The sequence below is a fragment of the Desmodus rotundus genome, chromosome 7 (assembly GCF_022682495.2).
Source record: "Desmodus rotundus isolate HL8 chromosome 7, HLdesRot8A.1, whole genome shotgun sequence".
Classification (NCBI taxonomy): Eukaryota; Metazoa; Chordata; class Mammalia; order Chiroptera; family Phyllostomidae; genus Desmodus; species Desmodus rotundus.
The window spans coordinates 66642062-66658926 of record NC_071393.1 but is presented as its reverse complement, the minus strand read 5'-3'; the positions used below and the strand labels follow the sequence as shown (position 1 = coordinate 66658926).

At 37.9% G+C, this 16865-nt stretch overlaps 1 protein-coding gene across 3 annotated transcripts; it reads left to right on the top strand.

Moving 5' to 3' along the window:
• The first annotated feature begins 1866 nt into the window (after positions 1-1866).
• LOC112311098 (olfactory receptor 11H6) lies at positions 1867-10583 on the top strand. 3 transcript variants are annotated; one of them, XM_045201760.2, is made up of 3 exons: positions 1867-2069; positions 2465-2530; positions 8912-10583. In XM_045201760.2, exon 3 carries the CDS (start codon positions 8923-8925, stop codon positions 9862-9864), a length of 942 nt encoding a protein of 313 aa, XP_045057695.1. In that variant the 5' UTR covers positions 1867-2069; positions 2465-2530; positions 8912-8922; the 3' UTR covers positions 9865-10583. The 3 variants fall into 3 exon arrangements, with proteins under 3 accessions (XP_045057695.1, XP_045057694.1, XP_024423097.1); XM_045201759.2 differs by having other exon boundaries at positions 2236-2530; XM_024567329.3 differs by lacking the exons at positions 1867-2069; positions 2465-2530 and adding an exon at positions 6810-7048.
• The last annotated feature ends 6282 nt before the right edge of the window (positions 10584-16865 follow it).

Sequence of the window (16865 nt, the reverse complement as noted above, 5' to 3'; positions counted from 1 at the left end):
CCCTCATTGTCTGTGCCCATGAACCCTCTATTCCTGAATGGGTTTCTTCTATCAATATAGAGGTAAATTTTTAAAATACCATCCTTATGTTGAAAAGGACACTATAAGATGGCAAATTCATCAACAGATCTTTCGAGAATATATTTTGGAAAGTAATGTGGTAATGTATAAGAAAATTTAAGCATACATATATATAATTTGACATTATAATTTTCATTCAATCAGTCTGTTCTAGGGAGACACTCTAAAATTAAACAAATATTTGAACCCAGATATTTTTTATTTTATTATTTTAAGATCAGAAAAGTTTAAATAGCCTCAATACACACTAGGAGAACGTTGTGCAAATAACATTATTCTGCAGCTTTAAAAATATTTGGAAGAAAGATGTCACCTATAAGTGGAACCTAATTAGCAAAACAAACAAGCAAACAAGATATAACCAGAGACATTGAAATAAAGAACAAACTGACAGCAACCAGAGGGGAGGGGGATAACGTGGGAAAGAAGGGGAGAGGTTGTCAAGTAACATGTATAAAGGACACATGGACAAAGCCAAAGGGGGTAGGTTTCAGGATGGGAGGTGGGGATGGGGGGAGTGGTGGGGAAAAAATGGAGCCAACTACTTGAACAATAAATAAGTCAATTAACTAATTAATTAAAAGTTTAGAAGAATTTTAATCATAAAAAAATGTTTATATGAGCAGGAGACTAAAGTGTCAATGCTGTCTGACCTCATATGTTAAAGAAAAATTGTTAGGGGGGTTTGGCTGGGGTGGGGTGGGGTGGAGGGATGGGGAGAAAAGGCATACAACTGTAATTGAATAACAATAAAAATTTTAAAAAAAAAAAAATGTTAGAACAAAAAAGACCACAGGACATATGCCAACTTTTTACCTGAATTTCTATCTGCTTGATAAAATCATCACTAATTTTTAGCTTCCTTAACTCTTTTGAAACATCCAAATTTTACTTAAACACATATCATTTTGATAATGAGTATATTTAAAAAGTTACAACAGTGATGCCTGGTACACAGGGTGTTGCAAGAATTAGATAAAATGATTTATATGTAAGAATTTCCCACACAGCTGGCATGAGGTGAGTTATCTGTAAGTATTGTTTTTCTTCCCCACCAAGTGAAGATTCAGGATAAATAGTTTACTATTTAAGAACTCGGGCTCTGCTCTCAGAGACAAGTTAGTTCAAATATACTTCAGATCTTTTATAAGATGTGACACCTTGGACAAACTAATTTATTTAAGCTTCAATAACTTTACCTATAAAATAAAAGTAATAGTAATAGCTAAAATATTGAATTGTTATGGGAGTTAAATCAACTTATTCATAAAAGTTACTTATCTTAGTACCTGCCATGTAACAAGCTTTCAATAAGTGTTAACTGCTAATATTTGTATGGCCAAGTAAAAGGGCAGCTATGGGCATGTAATAAACTCAAAAATGAGAAAACAAAATAGCTGTCTCTTTAATCAGATAAAGAGGCTCAGAACTGCATGCTAAATGGACAGTGTAGATAGGTGGAGTAGAATCCTTGGTCCAATGTGAGCAAAGGGTTGTCAGATGTTTGAAATAAAGTCATCCAAAGATGGGTCCCTGGGGTAATGTCCATCCAGCTGAGGGAATCTCAGTAGAGTCCCTTTAGGGAAGCTGGCTGCAGTACAGCAATAGTTTCACTGGGGACAAATGGAGAATCCAAGTTTTCATTCTTATCACTGCTGGGGGTTGGGGGGGGCAGGACACATGTTACATAACTTCAAAAAAAATTTTTTCCCCAAATGCACTGGAAGTAAAACCACTAGGGAGAGAGCTCTGAGATCCAGCAAACTGAAGAGCAGGGAAGGACTATCTGCAGACACTGCTTCCTCTTCCTAATTGGTGCCTGAATCAACTCCTTCAACAAAGGGCAGCTGCTCATATCTCATGAATGTGGGATGGTGAAAAATATGTATTATATTTTGAGTGCAGAAATATAAGTGTGGGAAAGTATTTTTCCCTACTTTTCTAGTTAAAAAAGAAACCATTACTTCCAAATTTTGTCAAATGAAAAGGTAAAAAAATAATTTTTATATTGTTTTCATTTCATCTTTTATACTATTGCCATGGCTTTTTTGACCTTTATTCTGAACTACAGAGTTCTCTTTAAAATAAAATTTACTGAAGAAAAGTAAAACCCCAATTGGAAACTAATATCATGTTCCTTTTTGTTTCTTCTAGGGAAGAAAAGTAAACTGAGGATGAGATGTAACTCCATCCAATGGGAAAAAAGTAGCAACACAAATCCTCTTGAAGGAAATGGCTATTATTTCCCATAACATTGCACTCTAACTTTTAAACTTACCTCCTAATCCCTGTCCTTGGTTTATGAAATGGTATTGGTCACCCAAAATTAAAATGCAGCCTTCAGGATGCCCTGTTGGAAATTTTTTCTTTTTCCTCAACCCAGGCACGGAGGCTGACTTCATTGGCTTGAAATTCAAGTAGCAAGTGAAGGGGAGGTGATGCCTGCATGGTAAGTCAAACATGATAGAAATAGTGGGCTTCTTAGCACCTTGGAACATTCTAGAAATAGCAAAGTTTACAGAAAATGCTTAGGAAGGGTAGAATCTGATCCAGAAAAGTAAGTATCTGCAAAACCAATATTTTATAATGATTACTTTTCCAAATTATAAAAGTAATATGTTACTCATAAAATTTTGGGAAGTATAGACTTGAATGAAGAAAAATTATATAACCTATCATTTGACCTTGAAAAATTTACCACTATTAATTTTCTTTCTTTCTAGGAAATTTTTATTTCCATGTATTATTTACTTTTTCTACAGAAATGTATATAATGAACTACATGAGCCCTTGCTACACAAAGAACTCTATTAAGTATAAAGAACTTTATAAAGCTTTACTACCTAAAGAATCAGTACTACCTATTATTTATTAGAAATGTAGAATCCCAAGCCCCATTCATTCCTTTTGAGTCAGAACTTCTATTTTACCATGATTCCAGAAATTCTTACATACTGCTTTGATGAACTTGCTTATTATTAAATTTTTCTACACTTCTGATCATTATTTAATGGGCATAAATGTTTTAAAGCTCCAGGTACTTCCAAAATATCTGCCAGAAAAAATAATTTTTTGCAAGTATATATCCCCCCCCCCAGCAGTTCTGAATATCATTCCATTGCGCCTTCACTGACACTGGTATTGTGACTATTCATGTATGCTAATTTGAAAAGCAAACAAAAAAATTATACTTTTCATATTTAAACTAACAACCTTCATCTATAAATGTGGAGGTTATAGACTTAACTCCCACAATTTACATTGAAATTTCATATTCACTTCTTAAAATACCCCTTAATTTTACTGAGAAGAATATTTCTTTTTTTAATTACAATGATATATTTTATTTTTTATTAAATACTTTTGAATTTTATTGTTATTAAAGTACAGTTTTCTGCCTTTTCCCCCCACCCCTCCCCACCACCCTAGTCATCCCCACCTCCCTCCCCTGCTTCCAAGCCCCCTTGTTTTTGTCCATGTGTTCTTTATAGTTGTTCTTGTAAACCCTTCACCCTTTTCCCCCATTATCCCCTCCCACCTCCCCTCTGGTTAGTGTCAGTTTGTTCTTAATTTCAATGTCTTTGGTTATATTTTGCTTGCTTGTTTGTTTTGTTGAGTAGGTTCCACTTATAGGTGAGATCATATGGTATTTATCTTTCACCACCTGGCTTATTTCACTTAGCATAATGCTCTCCAGTTCCATCCATGCTGTTGCAAAGTGTAGGAGTTCCTTCTTTCTTTCTGCTGCATAGAATTCCAGTACATAAATGTACCATAGTATTTTCATCCATTCATTTACTGATGGGCACTTAGGTTCCTTCCACCACTTGGCTATTGTAAATTGTGCTGCATAGGTTCTTTTGGATTGGTGTTTTCGGGTTCTTAGGTTATAACCCTAGCAGTGGAATTGCCGGGTTGTTACAACATTTCACCATCAGTAATATAAGTATACATTCTAAAGCATCCCTTGCACTGAAAAGTATACACAAATACCATAGGCACTCCATAAACCTACACTGAGTTTTTGAAATGATTTAGGCCAGTGATCAGCTATAAAGCCAAATGGAGTTTAGAAGATGAGCTTGAAAAGATTGTACTTACCACATAAGTGTTCAATAAATGGTAGTCAAGTGATAGTTAATAGAAAATGAACTAGCCCTGGCCACTGTGGCTCAGTTGATTGGGCATTGTCACAAGAACTGAAAAGTCACCAGTTCAATTTCTGGTTCAGGGCACATTTTGGGGTTGCAGGTTCAGTCCCCTGTCAGGGTGCTTAGAGAAGGCAACCAATCGATATTTCTTTCTCACATCAATGTCTCTGTCCCTCTCTTTCTTCCTCCCTTCCCACACTCTAAAATAAAAAAATAAATCAAAGAAAATAAACTAAAGTTCATGATGGACAATGATCAAAAAGTTAGTGCTGTTATTTAAAAATATTTTACTGGAAATGCTATGAAATATTGTTCTTTAATTATACAAGTACTGAAACTATATGAAATGGGTAGCATTGGAACCAGTTCTTAAATTTTCCAGGTTAAGAATCTCCAACTCACAGTGTCATCTTAGAAGTAACTTTAAGGAAAAAAAATAAATGTAGAGAGAGAAAGAAAGAGTCAAACAGACAAATGAAATAGAATGATTATAAAGAACAAATGAGTTTCTCTAAGGAATTTAATGGGCTTTTCACTGGATTCATACCTACACAGGAAGGTCTTTCCAACACCTGCTGAGAGTATTGTGGTAAGAGAATCTCCTAATTTGCACAGTTTATGAGCTGAAAGGAAAAGACTGGGCCATCTCCTGTCATCTGGAGAGAGAAAGAGATATGGCCCATCCATTTAAAATAGAGTATGGACAGCTCCAAAGGGACATCTTTCCAAAAGGAGATGCACTTGAAATGTGGGTAATCTTAACTGAAATGTGCAGTAAGTATAAAACACATACCAGATATTGTAGATCCAGTACTTAAAAATATAAAATAACACATTAGTAACTTTTAAAATTCATTTCATGTTGAAATGTTCATAGCAGCACAATTTACAATAGCCAAGTGCTGGAAGCAACCTAAGTGCCCATCAGCAAATAAGTGGATCCAAAAACTATGGTACATTTACAGAACAGAATTCTACGCAGCAGAGAGAAAGAAGGAGCTTATACCCTTTGCAACAGCATGGATGGAACTGGAGAGCATTACGCTAAGTGAAATAAGCCAGGCGGTGAGGGACAAATACCATATGATCTCACCTTTAACTGGAACATAATCAACAAAAGAAAAAAGCAAACAAAATAGAACCAGAGACATTGAAGTTAAGAACAATCTAGCAATAGCCAGAGGGGAGTGGGAAGGGAACAGTGGGGAGAGGGGTTTTACTATAAAGGACACATGGACAAAATCAAGGGGGAGGGTGGAGGTGGGGGAGGGAGGTGGGTTCAGCTGGGGTGGGGTGGAGGGATGGGGAGAAAATGCAGACAACTGTAATTGAATAACAAAAATTTTTTAAAAAGAAATGACATTATTTTGGATAAATTGGGTTAAACAATGTATATTATTAATTTTACATGAAGAAAAAGAAAAGGGGGATTGACATCAAAATAAAGTAAAGAGCACTCAATTATTTTAAATTAAGCTTAAATTTTTAGACATAGGTAAATTATATCCCAGGGTGCCAAGGGAATCCACATACATGATTTCAAAACTACTAATGGTATCTTTAAAGAATTCTGGAGAATGAGAGAACATTTTTTAAAAACTTAAATTGAACAAGGATATCAATTTAAAGTCCAAAAGTTGTTTCTAAAAATGTTTCCTAAACCATCTGTTTAACAGTTTTTGCTAGACTGTTTTCTGAAGATACCAGATCATTTTCATCTCCTTTGTATCATTATTCTATTTTTAGCTTAGCTGTCTTTCTACAAATGTTGATTATAATAGATGTAAACCTAGAAAAAGTTTTAAGTGATCTGAAATAGCATTTTCTCATGTTGTACATAATATTTTAATCAAAGATATAGATGAAACACAAGAAATTTTATCAAAGTCACAGGCAATAAAAATAGAAAAGAAAGCTAATATTTGAAATTCTTAAGATCTTTATAAACTGAGACTCTTGGTGAAATTCAGGCATTACCTTCCCTCACTTTAAAAATTCAATGACACAGGCATCAGATGGGGCCAGGAGAGGAGCCCCTTTTGTGGCTGGTGCCCCTTTCCCCAGTCACAAACTCTGAGCCTGGAAATATAACTAAAGCCAAGTGTTCTTCATTTTGACATTATATCGCAGTCCTACTTGTGTTAAGAGAAGGGTTAACACTTCCCTAACTACACAGTTAAAAGAAAACTCACAGTTCAAGGGCTGAGGTACCCTCTTGGAATGGAATACCCTAGATCTCTGTGCACCATTGTAAGTTATAATGAGCACCTATGATTGTTCCAGGTCTGCAAATGTCCCCTGGTAAATGCTGCTCCAGTAAATTCGGTGTGTGTGCTATCTAGTTCTGTGCCCTTGTGCACACAACATGGGAAATGAAAACTGCTGAGAATCTTCACAATTTTTTCATTTAAGCTTATGCATGTGTTTATTGGATTTATTTTTCCCCTGAGAACTGGTTTTGTTAGGAAAATGTGAACAGAGAATGTGAGTTCTGAACTTCTAAAATGGGAAAGTAGGGGGAAAATAGTTGAAACAGATGATAGACCCATATTACAAACTGCTGGCTTAAACTTTGGCTTTAGGTCAAAGACTAAAATTCAGAAACACTTCTCTCTATTTCCCTGTGTTCAAAAGAATAGTCAGGCTTTCTTCAGGGCTGAATAAACCACAAAATCAAAGAATACCAGAAAGAAAAACGGTTGCACCAAAAACCTGATTTTCATAATGCTGCCTGAGTTGAAACTGTATTTCTTGGTGCTCCTCTGTTATGGTCATTTGAGTACAGTCTGATCCTCATTTCCCAGGAAATCCCACAGGTGAGCCAGGTGTGTTGGAATGGGGCGGGGAGTGACAAGTAGGGGAAGGGATCACTCAGGAGCTTGGCAGATTCCACTAGGTGGCCTTAGCATAAACTACAGAGTAGCCATCAGGGAAATGATCCTATCATTCATTTTTTATTAAATTTGTTGGGGCAACATTGGGTCATATGATTACATAGGTTCCAAGTGTACATTTCTATGATACAAAATCTGTATGCTGCATTGTGTGCCCACCACCCAAAGTCAAATCATCTCCCCTAACCATATATTTGACTCCCTTTACCCTTTCTTCCCCCACCTCCCACCCCACTTCCCTCTGGTAAGCACCATGCAGTTGTCTGTGTCTGAGTTTTGTTTGTTTTTCTTATTTGTTTATTTGTTGCTTTCAGTTTTATATTCTACATATAAGTGAAATCATATGGTTCTTAACTTTTTCTGTCTGACTTATTTCACTTAGAATGATACTTTCAACATCCATCCATATGGTCACAAATGGCAGTATTTCATCTTTTCTCATGAAAATACTGCTGAGTAGTATTCCATTGTATAAATGCACCAAATCATCTATCAAGGGACACTTTGGCTGTTTCCATGTCTTGGCCACTGTGAATAATGATCATTTAAAATTGTATTGTACCCCACAAGGAAGACCGTCTATAAAGGAGAAAATGAGCACTTTGGTGTGTTTGATGAACAAAAAAAATAGTCTTAAAAGGAAGTTTATTAGGAAGTTGTATCTGCTGTGGTCTGAGAAGACTGAGGAGCACTCTCCTATTCATACACACACATGTACATACATACATACATGTACTTAGCCTGTCACATGGCTAAAATTCTACAAGTGAAAACATTCTTTGGTATTTTGAAATTAGTCCAATTTATAAAGATTAATGAGGGATAGTAAATAATCTAACACCATAATAATACAATAATCCCTGAACAATTTGTAATAATTTACATTTTTGTAGCATTGTATAATTTGTAAACTGCTGTCACATATATAATTTTATGCAATTCTCATGTCATCCTTGTTATGGGCATATTATTATTCATATTTTAGAGAGAATGTAATGAGCTTAAGTCCTTCCCTGAGGAAATACTCCTTAAGAAGTGGCAGAGCCAACGTCTATAATATAAATGTCCATGCTCAGCTACACCAGTGGATCCCAAACCAAAGCTGGAGTGCAAAACTCTATACCTTTCAAAGGTTACTCCATATGATTCTGAGCATGTCAAAGTCTGGAGCCCATGTATTACACCATCCTACAGAGAGAGGACAGACACTAATAATGGCCTATAAATGGTCCCTTAATGGAGGCAAATTGAAACTTGCTTAAAGTCACTCTGTAGTTATTTTCCTATCTGGCTACCAAGCCTCATGTTCCCTCCTTTATGTCACTTAGTTGATACTACTGTTTTGTTCAGTGTATATCAATTCTAATTGTTTTGGAATTGAACTGCCCATGTCAAAGTTTACATCTCAATTTAGCTTGATCCAGCCACATATTTGTATTGTCTACACCAATGTTCTGCAAAGTTGGTAGTACCAGGCAACCCAATGAAGGATGCAGAAAGGAAATGTCTGAATTCCTATTTTTATTTTAATTCTAAGAACGCTTTCTTTCAAAATCTTTACCAATATTTACTATATTGGTTGACAGTGGTTTGTATATAGTTTAAAAGTAAATAGTCACATATTAAAAAAGTATACTCACAACTATATTGTTGGGGCAATCAAAAATAGAGACCACTAGTCTAGACCCCTTCCCCTATGATCAGGAGCATGTGCTCACTCTCCTGGGGAGGAATCAGGAGGCACAATTCCCTTTGTATATGTAATTTCTACTGCAATCCTTACAGGATGGAAGAAAATGACCTCAGAGGCCAGTAATATTTCTCACACTGTGAGTGAATTCATCCTCTTGGGATTCCCTTGCCACTGGGAAATACAGATCTTTCTCTTTTCCATATTCTTTGTGACTTACATCCTGACCCTCCTTGGGAATATGGCTATCGTGTGCGCAGTGCACTGGGACCACCGGCTCCACACCCCAATGTACATTCTGCTGGCTAACTTCTCCTTCCTAGAGATCTGCTATGTCAATTCTGATGTGCCCAACATGCTGGCCAACTTCCTCTCCCAGACCAAAACCATCTCCTTTGCTCGGTGTCTCCTCCAGTTGTACTTCTTCTTCTCACTGGGCACAACTGAATGCTTATTTCTCTCCATCATGGCCTATGATAGGTTCCTGGCCATCTGCCGCCCCCTGCACTACCCCACTGTCATGACTATTAAGTTCTGCAGGAGCCTGGTCATCTTTTGCTGGGTGTATGGTTTCCTCTGGTTTCTGATCCCAGTGATACTCATTACCCAGCTACCATTTTGTGGCCCGAATGTGATTGATGACTTTCTGTGTGACCTGGGTCCTCTGTTGGATCTGGCTTCAGCCTGTATCCCAGTTCCAGGGACTGTTCTCATGTGTGGCACCATGAGCTCCCTCCTCATCTTTGCCACCTTTTTCTACATTATTGGCTCCTATACCCTGGTGCTGAGGACCGTAATGCAGGTGCCCTCAGTTGCTGGCCGGAAGAAGGCTTTCTCCACCTGCTCCTCACACCTGGCTGTTGTGTTTTTATTCTATGGTTCTGTCATGATGACATATGTGAGTCCAGGGACAGGACAAGCAGAGAGTATGCAGAAGTTCACAACTTTGTTCTACTCAGTTTTGACCCCTTTTTTCAACCCCATAATCTACAGCCTTCGGAATAAAGAAATGAAGGAAGCCCTGAAGAAAGTTCTAAGAGGTCCCTAAAATTGGTCTGTGATATAGTGAGTTATTCCCAGATGAGTTCAGACAGTGAGCCTCCTGTCAGTGAACAGTTAAGAATCTGGAAAGCAAAAAATTAAAAAAAAAAATGACTGGAAAGCAGACATGAAATTTTTGAAGAAGCCATTTTAAAATCCTAAACACCAGGACATTAATGAAGTCTTTCTTTAGGTGGAATTAATTGCTTCTTCCATAGCATATTACTTGTACTTCTATTTAACATGGCCTTCCTCTTTTCTTGTATATTTTTAAATTTTTTAAAAAATTTTTATTGTTATTCAATTACAGTTGTATGCCTTTTCTCCCCATCCCTCCACCCCACCCCAGCTGAATCTTTTCTTGTATTATAGTTAGCTTTTCACAAATCCATATCCACATATCTTCCCATTCTTATTAGATTGTAAATTTTTTAAGGGCAGAAACTATGTTTTATTATGTGTTTATTTTCTATTTATTTATTATCTATTTATCTATTTATTATTTATTATCTAGTTATTATTTATTATCTAGTTATTATTTATTATTCCAGAACACAACACAGTACCTGGCACAAAAATTTCAATAAAATCAATTTAAATAAAAAATATATTTTTCATATTTCCTCACTAGAGTTTATCACTCCTGACCTTCAGGAAAATATATAAAGAAGCTATGCAAACTCTGTAACAATGCATTTTATATGTCCTATGGGTGAAATGAAAAGAATTTTCCTAGAAAAGTGTGAGATTGACCTGAACCTGTTATACCAATCATTAAATAAATGATAAACAAATCAATGGCAGTCTCACCAGGTGAAAGTTAATGTCTAAGAAGTTACCTGATTCCTATCCTCCATCAATCCCTTTGTCTAATAATGTAAGTAGTTTATTTCATTTTCTTCTTACTAACCATGCTTCTATTATTGCACATTTTAAAACATATTATACAACCTGAGTGGCTGCTGGGAAGGCAATGAGTAGTGCCTCACACATGAACCTTGACAACAAAACTGAATGGTAACAGTACAAAAAGGAAACTTACAGACCCACCTCAGGAACATAACCATGAAAATCTTATATATTTCTCAAGATGGTGGTGAGATAGGTGGGAGTGGAGGCCACCTCCCCTACACATGGTTGAAACACTTAGCTGATCTAATGAGGAACAAAGCGAACAGCCAACAGTACCCAAGCGTTTATGAAGATAGGAGACCAAAAAGTATAGAGGACACTGAAAAAACAGACAGTAAGGGGATTGCTTCAGGCCAAAATGTCCCTGGGACCAACACGGGGACCAGGGTGACTGCAGCCCCAGGCCCCAGCCCACTGGGCCTGCCACAGGACTCCTGGGAGAGAGTCAGGTTAACAGCTCCCTCCCCTGACAGACAAAGCTTGAGCAGCACCAAGAGAGGCCTGGTTGCTTTAAGTCCCAGGGAGGAGAATAAGGACTAAATGGTAAACTCATAGAGACTGTGGAGGCCAGCTGGGGAGAGTTGAGAGTTGGGCCATGTGAGGCCCTGACCCGGACAGTCCTCAGTCTAGCTGGAGAGGTGGGCTGTGTGAGAGGACAGGCCCTTCATTGTATGGAGCAGCAGGATTGAGCAGGAGGATTTTCTCAAAAAGAAAAAGACCCTTGGGGACACTTTGGGGAATTCTCCTGCAGCAGCAGCTCCAGTATCCTCTCCACCCTGCTGCCCAGCACTCCCGCAGGGGTGTTGGAGGGCATTGAGCCCAAACCTGAAGCACTGGGGAGAGTGCACACCTCAGGGGGAGCTGAGACCACAGGCACTGGAGAGAGTACACACAACAGAAGGCCCCACACGTGCACCCATTGCCAGGAGGAGGTTGAGTGCCTGAACCTGTGGGTCCGAGGGCTGCAGGAGAGCTGGGCCAGAGGCTGCCTGAGTGTTGGTCAGGAATGGAGAAGAGGTGGGCTAGACCCCCTGAGTTGGCTGAGTTGGCAGCCAAAAAGACAAGCAAAACTGGCTTGGCCAGTTTGAAGCCAGCAGGATTCTTTCTTTCTTTTCTTTCTTTTCTTTTCTTTTCTTTTCTTTTCTTTTCTTTTCTTTTCTTTCTTTTCTTTTCTTTCTTTTCTTTTTTCTTTTCTTTTCTTTTCTTTTCTTTTTTCTTTCTTTCTTTCTTTCTCTTTCTTTCTTTCTTTCTTTCTTCCTTCCTTCCTTCCTTCCTTTCTTTCTCTTTCTCTTTCTTTCTTTCTTTCTTTCTTTCTCTTTCTTTCTTTCTTCCTTCTTTCTTTCTTTCTTTCTTTCTTTCTTTCTTTCTTTCTTTCTTCCTTCCTTCCTTCCTTCCTTCCTTTCTTCCTTCCTTCCTTCCTTTCTTTCTTTTTTTCTTTCTTTCTCTTTCTTTCCTTCTCTCTTTCTTTCTTTTTCTTTCTTTCTTTCTTTCTTTCTTTCTTTCTTTCTTTCTTTCTTTCTTTCTTTCTTCCTTCCTTCCTTCCTTTCTTTCTTGCTTTCTTTCTTCCTTCCTTCCTTCCTTCTTCCTTCCTTTCTTTCTCTCTCTCTTTCTTTCTTTCTTTCTTTAATAAAGTAACTCTCTATTTTTATTGTTTTATTATTTTTTCTTTCTTTTAACACCTTCTTCCTCTCTTTCCTTCTTTCTTGTTCTACTCCTTCTTTCTCTCTCTTTATATCTCTTCTTCCTTCTGTCTTTTTTTTTTAACCCCCACAAGTGAGACAACAAAACCTGGAACTGTGAAAAGACCATAGTTGGACCCAAAGAGGGGGCATCCCAACAGCTAAGACAGTGAAACAAATTTCACTTTGCTACTCCAGAGAACTTGCAAGTTATTGTATATTGGTGTTATTGTTTTTTCATTATTCTCACATCACTCATTTTATTAGTATTTTCATATATCTCTTCTTTCTGTTTAGTCTTCTTCACCTCACTGGTTAACTTGCATTGTTTGACTGGTTTCCCCTTGTTCTCTCTTTCACAGTGTATTGTTAATTAACTGTCTTTCACTTCACTTGGGTTCCATTAGCACACTACTCTAGGACTTATGCTCCATGTTCTAGTTATCCACATCACTAAGATTCTGTCATACACACATGGACAAAACCAAGGGGGAGGGTGGAGGTGGGGGAGGGAGGTGGGTTCACCTGGGGTGGGGTGGAGGGATGGGGAGAAAAGGCATACAACTGTAAATGAATAACAATAAAAATTTAAAAAAAATTCTGTCATACAATTGTTGCTCCATTACTATTGTAAACAATAGCTGTTCCATACATTTGTAAATACTACACAGAACCCCTCCCAGATTCAGCCCACTTCACTGTTCCCTGAACTTTATTACTGGTGTGGTGAACTCTATTCTCTCACACATTATATCTATTTTCTACCCTTTACTCTTGCTTGAACACATAATCTGACCTCCCACAAACTCACAGCTTTCTAGACCCAACTCACAATCCTTCCCCCTTACAACAAGACTATTATCTTCTTTCCACCCTTTCTAAAAAGTGACTAGGTGGGTGAATTATCACGGTTAAAACTATACTTATATGAAGGATATCCTGTCTTTACTCTAAGGGCTGGTACATTAAATGCCATATACACTCCTGCTGTCTAAAATTTTTCACCTTCCCCTACAACCTATCACAAAAAAGAGTAGGTAGAAGCAGTGAACACCAGGATTCCTCGTGCAAGAAGAAACCCACCAACAAAGTAACCACCAACAGCTAAGAACAGAAGGTGAAGGAATTGAAGTCAAACTAACTCAACCCAGGACCTATCTGGAAACACAACTAAATAGTGGAGAAATTACTCTGAACAAACAACTGAACAAGAGCAAGAGAAAGCCTCAAACCCTGTACACATGGAAGAACCAGCTCCAACACAACCTGCCCACACCTGCACAAGAGAAAACAAGAGGTGGTGGGCAGACTGACCCTCAGTTACCCAGATAGTGGGTAGGACCCACCAAAGAAAGACCGAAAAAACCAAAAAACAAAGACATAAAGAGAGCTAACATAAACCACAGACCAAAATCAGTAAACTCGGGAGATCAAGGAAACTGCACCACTGAATCTCACAGGTATTCTACCACAGAGTTTTGCACCATATATCCAGGGGGTCAAAGCAGAGCAACTTAAGAAGCAGAGGATGACAGGGAGAGTCTCACAAACAATGGGAAGACAAACAAACAATCCCCAAATGAAAGGAAAGGAGGAAGTCTCAGAAACAATGCTAAATGAAATAGAGGCAAGTCAACTATCATATACTGACTTCAAAGCAATGGTTATCAGGAAGCTCACTGAGCTCACAGAGAACTACCAGAAACTACAGGGAAACTACAATGCAGTCACTCCAAACTATATCAACATGAAAAAGGAAATAGACACTATCAACAAGGGCCAAGAGGAAATGAAGAATACAATTTCAGAACTGAGTAACACAGTAGAAGGAATCAAAAGCAGGCTTGATGAAGCAGAGGATCGGATCAGCGAACTGGAGGACAAGGTAGAAATAAACACCCAGAATGAGCAAGAAAAAGGAAAAGAGGCTCAGAAAGTATGAAGGCGGATTAAGGGAAATGCAGGACAACATGAAACGTCATAATATCTGTATTACAGGGATACCATAAGGAGAAGAAGAAGAGCAAGGGATAGAAAACCTGTTTGAAAAAGTAACGACGGAAAATTTCCCTAATCTGATGAGAGAAAAAGTCACACAAATCCAGAAGACACAGAGAGTCCCAATCAAGAGGAGCCCAAAGAGGCCCACTGCAAGACACATCATACTTAAAATGGCAAAATTCCAAGACAAAGAGAGGACCTTCAAGGAAGTACCATACAAGGGAGCCCTGAAAAAGTTAGCAACTGACTTCTCAATGGAAATGCTCCAAGCCAGAAGAGAATGGCAAAAAATATTCCAAGTAATGAGAACCAGAGGCCTGCAACCAAGACTACTTTACCCAGCACAACTCTCAATCAAGATAGAAGGCCAAATAAAGAACTTCCCAGACAAAAGAAGTCTAAAAGAATACACCTCCACCAAACCAGCTCTGCAAGAAATGCTAAAGGGACTGCTTTCAGTAAAGGAAGGAAAAGAAAGAGAGAGAGAGAGAGGAACACAGGTACAAAAAAAGTGGCAGTGAATAAGTACCTATCAATAATAACCTTAAATGTAAGTGGATTAAGTGCTCCAACCAAAAGACATAGAATAGCTGAATGGATAAGAAAGTATGACCACACATATGCTGCCTACAAGAGACCCATCTCAGGACAAAAGACCTACACAGACTGAAAGTGAAGGGCTGGAAACAAACATTCCAAGCAAATGGACAGGGAAAAAAAAAAGGGGGTAGCAATACTCATATCAGACAAAATAGACATCCAAAGAAGGGACATAAAGAGAGACCCAGAAGGTCACTTCATAATACTCAAAGGAAGAGTCCACCAAGAAGACATAAACATTGTAAATATATATGCACCCAACATAGGAGCGCCCAAATACATAAAGAAAATCTTGGAGGACTTCAAGAAAGATATTGACAGCAACACAACTATCATAAGGGATTTTAACACCCCACTGTCAAAGATGGACAGATCTTCCAAACAAAATATCAACAAAGATATTGTGGCACTGAAAAATACCCTAGATGAAATGGACTTAACTGATATATATAGATCTTTCATCCCAAAGAGGCAAAATACACATTCTTTCCAAATGCAGATGGAACATTTTCAAAGATAGACCACATGATAGGACACAAAACAAGCCTCAATAAGTTCAAGAAAATTGAAATCATATCAAGCATTTCTCTGACCTGAAGGGATTGAAACTAGAAACAAATCTCAAGGAAAAACCCCCAAAACACTAAAAATCATGGCAATTGTACAGCATGCTATTAAACAATATATGGGTGAAGAATGAGATAAGGGAAGATATCAAAAAGTTTCTGGAAACAAATGAAAATGAACTCACAACAACCCAAAACCTATGGGACACAGCAAAGGCAGTCCTGAGAGGGAAGTTCATAGCAATAGAGGCCTATCTAAAAAGAATAGAAACATTTCAAATAAACACCCTAATCCTATACCTGCAAGAAATCGAGGAACAACAACAAAGACAACCCAGAGCAATCACAAAGATGGAAATAATCAAGATCAGATCAGAATTGAATGACATAGAGACTAAAAGCATAATTTTAAGGATGAATGAAACCAGGAGCTGGTTCATGGAAAAGATAAACAAAATTCGACAAGCCCTTAAGCAGGCTCCTCAAGAAAAAAAAAAAAGAGAGAGAGAGGACCAAAATAAACACACTTAGTAATGAAAATGGAGAGACTACAGCTGATACCACAGAAATAAAAAAGATTGTATTTCTGTAGTATCAGCTGTAGTCTCTCCTCTTTCATTTCCAAGACATACGAAAAGATGCACAGAATCACTAGCCATCAGACAGATGCAAATTAAAACCACACTGAGGTACCATCTCATACCAGTCAGAGTGGCCAACATAAACAAATCAACAAAGAAATGTTGGAGAGGATGCGGAGAAAAGGGAACCCTAGTACATTGTTGGTGGGAATGCAGACTGGTGTGGCCACTGTGGAAATCAGTATGGAATTTCCTCAGAAAACTAAAAATGGAACTGCCTTTAGACCCAGCGATTCCACTGCTGGGAGTATACCCTAAGAACCCTGAAACACCAATCGAAAAGAATCTATGCACCCCAATGTTCATGGCAGCACAATTTACAATAGTCAAGTACTGGAAGCAACCTAAGTGCCCATCAGCAAATGAGTGGATCCAAAAACTATGGTACATTTACAGAACAGAATTCTATGCAGCAGAGAGAAAGAAGGAGCTTATACCCTTTGCAACAGCATGGATGGAACTGGAGACCATTATGCTAACTGAAATAAGCCATGCGGTAAGGGACAAATACCATATGATCTCACCTTTAACTGGAACATAATCAATAAAAGAAAAAAGCAAACAAAATATAACCAGAGACATTGAAGTTAAGAACAATTTATCAATAAC

Bases quoted from the DNA above. Each gene is read 5' to 3' on its own strand.
- LOC112311098 (XM_045201760.2), top strand. From the start codon at position 8,923: ATGACCTCAGAGGCCAGTAATATTTCTCACACTGTGAGTGAATTCATC.